This window comes from Mustela erminea, chromosome 5 (genome assembly GCF_009829155.1).
Source record: "Mustela erminea isolate mMusErm1 chromosome 5, mMusErm1.Pri, whole genome shotgun sequence".
NCBI classification, from domain to species: Eukaryota; Metazoa; Chordata; class Mammalia; order Carnivora; family Mustelidae; genus Mustela; species Mustela erminea.
Genome location: NC_045618.1, coordinates 62,284,257 through 62,295,738, shown reverse-complemented (window position 1 = coordinate 62,295,738; position 11,482 = coordinate 62,284,257). Strand labels below are relative to the sequence as shown.

Sequence of the window (11,482 nt, the reverse complement as noted above, 5' to 3'; positions counted from 1 at the left end):
CACTGGCTTAGGGGAATGTTACCAAGTAAATTCTGGGACCTCACAGTGGGATACCCACGGAGTTCAATAGAGCATGGGTCCTACAGTGCTTTCAGAATCACTGTAGTATCTTTACTTAGCACTATAGTCTTAGACAACCAAGTAGCTAACCACTATCACTTTTTTTCCCAGTGCTTTGTATATAGGCCTCAGCCTTTAAAATTAGTATTTCGGACAAAAAATTAAGGAAGACACAAGACCACCTGAAGGCTGAGGACCTTCACAGTTATAGGGTCCCTTGTGGTTTACAGAGCAATTCCCCTTCATAGGATTTTATAGGTGGGGAAATGGTCTCAGAACAGTGCAACCTGTGCACCATCATGTTGACTAGAAATGCTAGTAATAGCGCTTAGATCTTTGAGATCAGGATCCAGGCTTTTACCCCATCATAGTATGAAATTGTGCAAAGGAGGCTCCTGGGTGGCTCAGATGGTTAAGCATGCCTTTGGCTCAGGTCATGATCCCAGGGTCCTAGGATTGAGCGAGCCGCACATTGGGCTTCCTGCTCAGTGGAGAGCCCGCTTTGCCTTCTCCCTCTGCTGCTCCCCGCTGCTCACGCTCTCTCGCTCTCTCTGTCAAATAAATAAATAAAATCTTAAAAAAAAAAAATTGTGCAAAGTGTTAAGACAGACAGTGGAGTTGTATGAGGTGAACCTAAAGACTCATGTTTCTGAGGGTTTGAGGATTTCTGGAGGTTCAGCCTTTCAGTCACAAAGGTACGGAAAAGACACAAACAGTGGTGAGTAATGATGCCTTACTTGGGGCAGTTTAAAAGAGCACTTGCTGGGGCGCCTGGGTGGCTCAGTCAGTTAAACTGAAGCATCTGTCTTCGGCTCAGGTCATGATCCCAGAGCCCTGGGATCGACCCCAGCACCCCAGCATCTGGCTCCTTGCTCATCAGGGAGTCTGCTCCCCCATCTCCCTTGCCCCTCCTCCCTGCTTGTGTTCTTTCTCCTCTCAAATAAATAAAATCTTAAAAAAAAAAAAAAGAGCACTTCCTATGTGTTATTATACATGCCCACACCCCACCACCAATGAACCACTCACTCCATTGCTCCTGATGTGAGAACTAGAAAAACCTAGAAGCCTGAGCAGGATGTCTGGGGTGTGGTTGCCCCTTTTTTCACCTCCTGCCTCAAAAGGGTAGGGGGCACTTTCTCCCCTACCTTGGGATCCAGGCAACAACCCTGGGAGGGGTGCTCACAAGGCTCTTCCAGGAAGCTTAGGGACCTTGCTGCCCACATGGCCCGCCCTTCCCTCCTTCAGCATCCTGGGGTCTGAGGTGGGAGTGGCCAGGCTGGCTTTAGGACGACAGTGTCTAGCAAGCTGCTGGACTCCGCTATAAGTAGGGTGGTCAGGCAGAAGTGACATGGTCTTAGTCCACAGCTCTAGCTGTGGCAGGCTGAACAAGCCATGGACTGCTCAGGGTCACGGCTGCTGTGGCTTGAAGCAGCAGCTAAGTACCTCCTGTCAGTCAAGGAAACATCTGGCTAGAGGCATCTTCCGAGGCTTGGTAACAGTAATTGAGAAGACTGGGTCCTAGTGGCTCCACCAGAGGCCCAGAGCCCTCAAGGCCGGTGCTTCTGGGTCAGTGCTGCTGGTGAGTGGGCCCAGAAGCATGGTGCGGGTCTGAATTCAAGGTTCCCCATCACACAGTGTGGGAAGGAGGGACAGGCCCTAGGGTCTCAGGAGCACCTGGGGGTGAGACCACCTAGCTAGGTTGAGGAAAGGTTGGGGAGCCTGCAAGACCAAACTCAGGGCAGCCCCCAAGTCATTCACTGGGAAGGACTCCCCAGGGGAGAAATTTACAGAGGTATCAGTGGGTACCCAGAGGCACTTCAGTGACTGGATTTGGTCAGGGCTGGCTTCCAGGCACTGGTGTGCCCTGGCTGGGTGAGTTTAGGAACGTCGTGACTGACCACAAGAGACAAGGGCTAGATGTTGAGAGGTTATCTCTTTATCGATCTTTATCTCTTGTCCCCATTTAACCACAGGCCCCCTCTCCCAACCCCGCTGTCTCGCTGTCACATTTCAGGAACCATTCTTTGCTCCAACTCGGGGTCCCAGGCAGCTTTTCTGCCATCCTTGCCCCTGTCACTGCCAGCTTCAAGATGCGAACGTCACCGCCCCACCTAGTTGCTTAGAGCTAGTTTCTCCCCTAGTTCCAGGTGAGCTCCAGGCTCTCCCTCCCTTCTCTGCTCACCTTACCAGGCCAGGTCAGATGTTCTATGACTCTTTCCTCCCTCCCTGCTCCAAGGCACTGACAGGACTTGGCTGTTTTCATCCCGTGGGCCTGTGGCGGGCAAGGACCCACACAAACAGTGCAACAAGTCACACACCAGCAACAGAGTGATGGTGACAGTGGGTACCACGGAATCTCAGAAAAGTATGCAGGTGTGGTGGGCGCCAGCCACCAGCGAGTACCTCTAAGTGTGGAGCAGGGGGAGATGGGTGGTGACCCTGGTGTCTGAAGTTCTAAAGTCAGGGGACAGAAGGCCTCAGGGGACCACATTGTTGTAGGGTATATTCCACAACCCTGTGTGGCCCTAGCGACTTTGTCCCTTCTTCCAGTGGAACCAGGGTCGGAGGTAATGGTCGCCACTGAATTAGCCCAGTACCTAGGAGCCTGTTGCTTGCCACTGGAGAGCCCCTAACCAGCTGTGGCGCCAAGCGGTGGCTGGAGCACACCACCACCCCCCATCTCCATTAAGCCTCCTAAGATAAGTGTAAAATCTAATCTGGCGTACGGATCTAGTCTCCCCATCTTTTCAAAATCAACCACAGCCTCTTAAGCCCCTCAGATAAATTCTGGAGCCGCTTTTTTCACCAACATGTGCCCCAGGCGAGCAGCGGGAGGACCACGGACTCCGCGCCCGCTTCCGTAGGATCTCACCTTACCTACCTGCGGGGGCCGAAGGCGCGGAGAACCACCTGTCGCGGGCGCACGGCGTCTTCGTCTCTGCCGTCTTCTCCCTTGGTCGCCGGGAGCCGCTTTACATCCTAGCTGGGCAGCAGGGAGAGGACGCCTGTCCCGGAGCGAGCGGAGCCAGTGGGATGAGGCAGCTCAAGCTCACCGGGGCTAGGGCCGGGCAGACCGAGGTCTCTCCTCGAGGTCCAGACCCCCGCGCTGTGAGGGGAGCGTCCCGGACCCCGCCGAATTTGGCGCCCGCTGCCCGCAGGAAAGCCCGGAGAGCCACCTCGTCTGCCTCGGAGAATCTTGGGTCGCTGAGGAGCACGCGGCGACAGAGGGGGCCGCAGGGGTCTCGGGGTCACGGCGCTGGACGCAAGGCGGCAGGGGTGGCGGGGGTGGCGGGGGTGGCGGGGTACGTGCTGCCCTCAGCGTGGTCAGCTCCCGCCCCCAGCAATCCGCGTTGGGGTCCCAAGCTTCTGGCTGCGGGCGCGCCCACACAAGCTCTTCGTCCGGTCCTTGGGCTCCCGGTCTCTGGGCCCTGCCTGGAGTCCGTTCCCTTACTCGACGGTCCTCACTCGATGGCTGGCGCGCCGCAGGTCCGGTAGCCGCACGCCGCCTAGCTAGAGCCCCGGGCTGGAGGCGGCCCGAGGAGGAGGGCGGACCCACCTGCGGCGCGGGGACCGAGGCCGGCTTCAGGTCTCACCTGAGAAACTGGGGAACCGCTCGGCGGCGCCCGGGAGCAGCGAGAAAGGCGGCGCCGCCCGTGAGGGCGCGGGAGGCGGGGTCGGGGGAGGTGGGCGTGCTCCCCGTCCCCGGTGCGGGCCATCACGCTGTCGTCCCGCAGACGCAGGGGGTGGCTGGAAGTCGCGGGGCCCATTTTCCGCTGGCCGGCCGCTCCTCGCAGGAGGGGGCGGAATGCGGCCGAGGCTGCGCGGAGGCCTGGGGTACGCTGCGCGGGGCCGCACTCCGGGGCTCCGGGGGCGGCGGTGGGGCCTGTACTGCGGGTGCAGTAGTTGGCAGCTACCCGGGTAGGTGCGCTCTCAAGGAGGGGAGCTCAGGGGCTCCCAGGATGAAGTGTCGTTGGAACCTTAGAACATACCCTTTGAAGGATAGGTGGGGAAGCGGTTGAGCCCCGCTCAGGGCCCCAGGACAAGTAGAGTTAAGAGCTCTTGGAAAAGGGGCGCCTGGGTGGCTCAGTGGGTTAAAGCCTCTGCCTTCGGCTGGGTCATGATCTCAGGGTCTTGGGATCGAGCACCGCATCGGGCTCTCTCTGCTCAGTGGGGAGCCTGCTTTCTCCTCTCTCTCTGCCTGCATCTCTGTCTACTTGTGGTCTCTGTCTGTCAAATAAATGAATAAAATCTTAAAAAAAAAAAAAAAAAAAAAAAAGAGCTCTTGGAAAAGAGATTAAGTAGATGATCCTGGGTGGCTCTGTGGGTTAAGTGCCTGACTCTTGGTTTCAGCTCAGGTCCTGATCTTAAGGATCATGAGACTGAGCCTCACATTGGGCTCCACACTGAGTGTGGAGTCTGCTTAAGATTCTACCCCTCCCCCACTGGTGAGCGCGTGCACGCCCGCTCTCTCTCTCTCTCATACTTTTAGAGAGGGGTTGGGGTGCCTGGGTGGCTCAGTGGGTTAAGCCGCTGCCTTCAGCTTGGGTCATGATCTCAGGGTCCTGGGATCCAGTCCCGCTTCGTGCTCTCTGCTCAGCAGGGAGCCTGCTTCTCTCTCTCTCTCTCTGCCTGCGCCTCCATCTACTTGTGATCTCTCTCTGTCAAATAAATAAATAAAATATTTAAATAAATAAAATAGAAAAGAGAGGGGTGGAGGGATGGATGAGCCTGGTGGTGGATATTAAGGAGGGCACTTATTGCATGGCACTCTGGGTGTGGGCAGCAACAATGAATCTTAGAACACTGAAAAAATTAAATTTAAAATATCTTTTAAAAAAGAAAAGAGATCAAGTAAGCTGCAAATCACACAAGCAGACAGGATTCCCTAGATTTTCATTTAAATCGGGGCCTTTTTATTTTTTTTAATCACAACAGGTCTCCTTGCTCTACAGCAGTCCCACGAACTTAGAGCTGGCTGAATTAGCAAACTGAGCAGAGAGGCAGAAAGGCCTGGATAATTTATTCTTTTTTTTTTTTTTTTTTTTTTTGAGAGAGAGAGAGGGAGAGGAGGGGGTGCTGAGGGCAGATAGAGAATCTTATGCAGTCTCCACTCCCAGCACAGAGCGGGTGGTGGGTCTTGCCTGGGGGCTCCACCTGGGTCTCCATTTCAGCACCCTAAGATCATGACCTGAGCCGAAATCAAGAGACCAAGTGTGGAGCAGGGGGAGGTGGGTGGTGATCCCGGTGCCTGAGGTTCTATACCTAATACCCTCTATACCTGAGGTTCAATACCCAACTGACTGAGCCACACAGGTGCCCCAGGCAGGGGTAATTTAAGTTAATAGTTCTCAAAGTGTGGTTTCTGAACCAGTAACATTAGTACCACCTAAGAAATGGTTAGACATCCAAGTTCTCAGTCCCTCTCCAACTTACTGAATCAGAAACTCTAAGTAACACTCCTAGCCTTCTGTGTTTTAATCAGTCCTCTGGGTGATTTTAATACACTCCAGAGTTTGGAAATCACTGGTGTAAAGAGCGAAAGCCTTTGAGTCTGTCTAAGCCATCCTGTTCAGAAGTACTTTATACACATCTTCTCCATTCTCACAAAAATGGAACATGTGGATTGGGCCTGGCCCATTCTGTAGCTGAGGACATGAAGTCAGAGGATTTCAGGCAGACAAGGAGGTTGTCCCAGCCAGCCTGAGCCAGGCCTTTAGGCTCCTGCTGATGACTCCCACCCACCTGTCTGGCTCCTGGCTCCTACTTCGGAGTGGGGAGCACCTGTGTTGTAATGCTAGCGTAGAAAGGGCCACACTAGTTGCACCTGGAGACAACAGCTTCCCCCCATTCATAAGCTCACTTCCCATTTGTGTGCCGCTTCCTCCCCCCATTTTGTAGCCAAACGCTCTATCACTTTTCAATTTCCAGGGGGTGATGCCTCAGAGAGTGATATCCTCTGGGTTGATGGGGAAGATGGGTTATCCCTCATACACCCCTGCAGTGAATCCTACCTATAGCCTCTGGCAGGTATTGGCCCCTAACCCTCCTGTACCCCACCTCTCAGCCTGGCCTAGCCTTATTCCTCAATCCCAGAACCCACTCCCATTTGAGCCACCAGCTCTATGCTGTGAACTGTCTGTTTCTTGCACACACAGGAGTCCTCGAGAATTAGGCTGTCAATTGTGATGCCAGTATGGGGCATTCTGGGGTACTCTCCTACTCAGGCTCAACCTGTGAGCTCAAGGATCCCAGAAGAGGAAGTATGCAGGCTTGACAGAAGTCCTCCAGACCCTCCCCCCACCTCTTAAATGCCAGGTACTGCTCATTGTTCTAAAGTCCAGGACCAGGGGCGCCTGGGTGGCTCAGTTGTTAAGCATCTGCCCTCGGCTCAGGTCATGATCCCAGGGTCCTGGAGTCGAACCCTTCATCTGGCTCCCTGCTCCTCGGGAAGCCTGCTTCTCCCTCTCCCACTCCCCCTGCTTGTGTTTCCTCTCTCGCTGTGTCTCTGTCAAATAAATAAAATCTTAAAATAAAATAAAGTCCAGGACTAGAATTCACCATGTGGCTGGAAAAGTGTGTCTGTCTGCCACCCTCACCCTGCAATATCCATTCTTCTACTCAGTCATGGAGAGCCATGGAGAAGTAGAGATCTGATCGCACCTCAGGTCTGGTCATTGCCTTTTGAAAGACTGCCAATGGCAGGCAGGGCTCTGGTTAGCCAAATGAATGCCTTTGTCCACGGTCAGGACTCCTGGGGCCATGGGCTAGGAGGAGCAGAAGGGAACTGGGAGAGATGACTGGTGTAAGGGAACTGGGAGAGATGACTGGTGTGTGCCAGGCACCATTCCCGGGGCGGAGCTTCATCAGCATATGCTTTGTCTTCAAGGAGCATGTAGACAAGTGGTCTAGTGTGGAGGGGTGATACCTATCTATCTACCTACCTATTTTTCTATCTAGATATGAATCTAGATTTATTTTTTTTAGATTCTGTTTATTTATTAGAGGGGGTAGAGAACACACATGAGAGAGAGCAAGAGAAGGGGGGAGAGGGATACCTGGGTGGCTCAGTGGGTTAAAGCCTCTGCCTTCGGCTGGGTCATGATCTCAGGGTCTTGGGATCGAGCCCCGAATCAGGCTCTCTGCTCAGCGGGGAGCCTGCTTCCCCCTTTCTTTCTCTCTGCCTACTTGTGATCTCTGTCTGTCAAATAAATAAATAAAATCTTAAAGAAAAAAAAAAAAGAGCAGGGGGGAGAGGGAGAGGGAGAAGACTCCCTGCTGAGCAGGGAGCCCAATGCAGGGCTCTGTCCCAGGCCCCTGGGATCATGACCTGAGCTGAAGGCAGACTCTTAACCCATGGAGTCACCCAGGCACTCAGATATGTATCTAGATTTACATATAGATATCTATTAACATGACAATTGCCATGGGAGACTTAAAGTATTTTAGGGTTTCTCAGGAGGGAAAGGTTGCTTTTATCTAGGATCAGTGGGGAAAAAAACATCATGAAAAAGTTAACACTTGGGCTGAATCTTGTGGTATGGGTAAAATTTGGGGAAGAAGACAGAGAGGAGCTTCCCACTCTGTCCCAAAGACAGAGAGGTGTCTTTCTCCCTAGACCTGCCCACTCTACCAGGCCCTCTGGTTCTGTTGGTGATTGTCATTGTGACCTCTACACTGAGACTCCTTATGGTGTGTGGGGTCCTGATTCCTGGTAAGGAACATCCAGGAGGCATGGCTGATTCAAAGCTGCCCACCTCTTCACTGAGCTGTGTGTGGGGTCCCAGGGACAGACATGGCTGATTTCAAGATCCCTCCTTCCAGCATGGGTTCCTCTGGGATTCTAAGTGTAGAAGCAGCTGTGCAGGCCCAGGGAAGACGTTTGCCTTAATGGGTGTCTGGAGAGATGTCCTGGGTGGAGGGGTGGCAAAGCAGGTGGGCCAGATGAGTAGGTAGAGAGTTTGCCCTTCTTCCTCAGTGAACCATAAGAAGTGTTAGGGCCTGTGGGGGACAAGGCTGCCAGGCCCTGAGCTTGAGCTGAGCAATCCTTGAACCTCCATCATCAGGACAGCCCTCAACCCCTACTACTGCTAGGCGGGGTATGGCTAGGCCCAGCCCTGGCCTGCCCCCAGGGCCTACAGAAGTTTCCCCAGCCAATGTCAGCCTGCTTGGTTAAGTTCTTTCCCTCCTCTGGGAATCTATGCCCTCTGAATCCTTCCCACTCCCATCCTGTGCCCTGCTGTGCTAAATTATGGTTCATAGAGAGCATCAGGCCCCAAACCTCTGTGTGGAGGAGACAGAAGTCAGAGAAATTCCAAAAGGCAGAGTAACCTGTCCAAAGTCAGCTGTCATCCCCAATTCTGGGATGGCGGGGACCCTATGATTTGGAGCAAGAGTTGCCTCTACCCAGGATGTCTGCAAGGACATAAGGAAAACCCCATCATAGACTCCCATCTCCACCCTGAGCCCATACCTTCTCTCTCTTCTGCCCTGGTTCTGTGCCAGCCAACATCGCCTCAGTAGGGCTTGTACTTGGGGAGATGTTGAAAGACTTGAGTCCTCAGATAGGGCCACCTGGGCATGTAGGGGATGGCAAGAGGGGAAAGTAGGCACTAGCACCTCTAGGACCATTCCCCAGGCCCATCCACCCACGCCCTTCCAACCTGTTTTCCTACAGAGCCCTGGGCCATGGTACCTTTGGAAAAGTCCATGAGGGACTGGTAATTGGCCTTCCTGGGGACCCCAGCCCCCTGCAGGTGGCTGTCAAGGTGAGAGGGGTGGAACTTCTGGAACAGTTGCTGGAGCTAGGGTCAGCCCACTCTCCTGAAGTGTCTGGGGGAGCCCAGGAGCCATCTTCCTCCCCAGACCCTGCCAGAACTCTGCTCTGGTCAGGATGAGCTGATTTCCTCACGGAGGGCTCACCATCGGGTGCGCCTGGGGCTAGCAGCCGGGGCGGAGAGTGGGAGCAGAACTCCCTCTCAGGACAGCTGCTCTTCACCCTGGGGTGAGAGGTAGCAGGCCTAGTGATACAGAGCCTGTCTCCAGTTTTGTGGAACCTACAGCCTGGTTCCCTCCCTGCTGGCAGCTCGGATATGTGCACCCCCACCCAGCAAGTTCAGCCATCAGAACACTGTGTGCTGTGTGGGGCTCCGCCTCTGGACTGCCCCTCGCCTAATTCTGCTCCAGTTGATGTCTGGAGAGGATGTAAGGAGTGTCCTGAGGAACAACCAGCCACACTTGGTAAGACCCTTCTCCCAGCCCACTGAGCCCATCTATACACCCTGTCTGAAGAGTGGGCGATGGGCAGGGCACCTGGGTAGCTCAGTGGGTTAAGCATCTGCCTTCAGCTTGGGTCATGATCCCAGGGTCCTAGAATCGAATCTCATGTTGGGCTCCCTGCTTAGCGGGGAGTCTACTTCTCCCTCTGCACCTTCCTCCCCCAACTCCTGCTCATGTTCTCTTTCTCTCTCTAGAAATAAAATTTTTTTAAAATAATAATAAAGGGGCGCCTGGGTGGCTCAGTGGGTAAAGCCACTGCCTTCGGCTCAGGTCATGATCTCAGGGTCCTGGGATCGAGTCCCGCATCGGGCTCTCTGCTCAGCAGGGAGCCTGCTTCCTCCTCTCTCTCTCTCTCTCTCTGCCTGCCTCTCGGCCCACTTGTGAGCTCTCTCTGTCAAATAAATAAATAAAAATCTTCAAAGTAAAGTGTTACTTAAAAAAATAATAATAATAATAATAAAGACCCTGTCCTTGTGTCCTAAAACACACATGGACTAATGCACTCGGCCCTACCCATGGCCAGCCATTACCTCTGGCCATGCGTGACCTGCTCCATCTGGCCCAAGACAGAGTCCCGGTCTGCCACTACCTGGAAGAAAATCACTTCATCCACATTTTGGGAGTGATCCTGACTCACAGGGTGTGGGGGAGTGGCTCAACCCTCTCCCCAAGGAACTGCTCTTCCATATAACTTTAATGGAAACAGATCAGGGCAAGAGCTTCTGAGTTCTGGTGGTGATGTTTTGCCTGCAAGAATGTTGCCGCCAGGAGCTGCCTGCTGAACTGTACTGGGCCCAGCTGAGTGGCCAAGATTAGAGACTTTGGGATGGCAAGAGATATCTACAGGTGTGGGGTCTGGGGAGGTGGGGAAGGCTGCTGCTCCAAGGGAGTTTACAGGCCCTCTGGTGGCACTTGAGCAGCTCATGGTGCTCCTCCTCCCTCCCCGAAGAGCTGCTTATCACAGAGAGGGCTGCCAGGCAGGTGGATGTCCTAGAGGCCTTCTTGGAGGGCATCTTCACATCCAAGACAGACTCCTGGTGATAACCCACCCAACCCCCTCTCTACCCTTGGGCCACCTCATGTGAGAGAAAGGGGGGGCTGTGCCTGATGGGCTTCATTCAGTTTCCTCCATTCATGATGCAGATCTTTTGGGGGTACTGCTCTGGGAAGTCTCATTAGGCTACATCCCCTAGCCTGGGTGCACCAACCCGGACATGCTGTACTTCGTTGCTGGAGGTGGACGGATGAGCCCTCCCCAGGGCTCTCCAGGGCCTGTGTGAATGTGGAGTGTTGTCCAGAGAGAAAGGTCCTTCACAGCCATGGGTGGGATGAACTCCTGCCTCTACCCAGTGTTGGCAGCACCAGCCTGAACTCCACCCCAGTTTTGCTGGCATCTCGAAGCATCTCAGATACCGTATTCAGGTGTGGCCCCTGACCCACCTTGACCATGTTGATCTTGAGGGTCAGGAGGGCAGTCACGGAACAATGCTGTGGTTCCCTGCTCTCCTGCCCCGCCATTACAGGACCCTGATGTGCCAAATTCACCCCTGCCAATGGACCTGGGGCCCATCCTGGAGCAGGAAGGGACTTCTGGGTTGGAGAGCAGGTCTTTGGAGGGCCTAAGAGCCCCACACGCCTAGAAACTGAATCTGGAGAGCTTAAAATGCTAGGGAGGGAGGCTCCTTGACCCCTGCCTACCCTCTAGCCTCAAAACCCCTCAATCCAAGGACTTCCAACCTCAGAGGGTATTCCAAACGAATCCAGAGGAATCCCCCTATGGCTCTCGGGCCCCAAGGGGCCCTGAAGGTGAGGACTCAGGTGCTATGGGTAACAGTGATTTCTCCCTGCACTCTTCCTCAGGCTTTTAGGGAGCTTATTATTCCAGTAGCTTCTGTCCCCTGGAGTCTGTGCTATGTGTCTGGGCCTGTCTCAGGCCAGCCTGGCACCACTGGACCCTCCATCCTGGAAACCAGCTCAGGCTTCCTGGAGAAGAGCTTGGCCACTCCCAGCCTTTGATCTTTGGGACCAGAGGTAGAAACTGCCTCCTGCGGGAAGCCTTCTCTGGATTACCTTTCCCCCATGAGCATTCTTCATCTGGGCAGCCCCGAGTCCTACAGATGCCTCCAGTAAAGAGCTCTTCGCAAAC

The 11,482-nt window shown here is 54.2% G+C and overlaps 1 protein-coding gene across 1 annotated transcript; it reads left to right on the top strand.

The window, feature by feature from the left end:
• The first annotated feature begins 1,977 nt into the window (after positions 1-1,977).
• Positions 1,978-10,976, top strand: LTK (leukocyte receptor tyrosine kinase). Its single transcript, XM_032341798.1, is given in 21 exon segments — positions 1,978-1,987; positions 2,075-2,144; positions 2,146-2,207; positions 2,882-3,075; positions 3,219-3,362; positions 3,575-3,713; positions 5,989-6,087; positions 6,683-6,777; positions 6,899-6,968; positions 7,676-7,771; positions 8,152-8,179; positions 8,181-8,215; positions 8,563-8,662; positions 8,735-8,825; positions 9,103-9,297; positions 9,854-9,976; positions 10,091-10,241; positions 10,331-10,376; positions 10,484-10,610; positions 10,654-10,758; positions 10,860-10,976. Coding segments are annotated over 21 exon segments (2,097 nt in total).
• Positions 10,977-11,482: the final 506 nt, after the last annotated feature.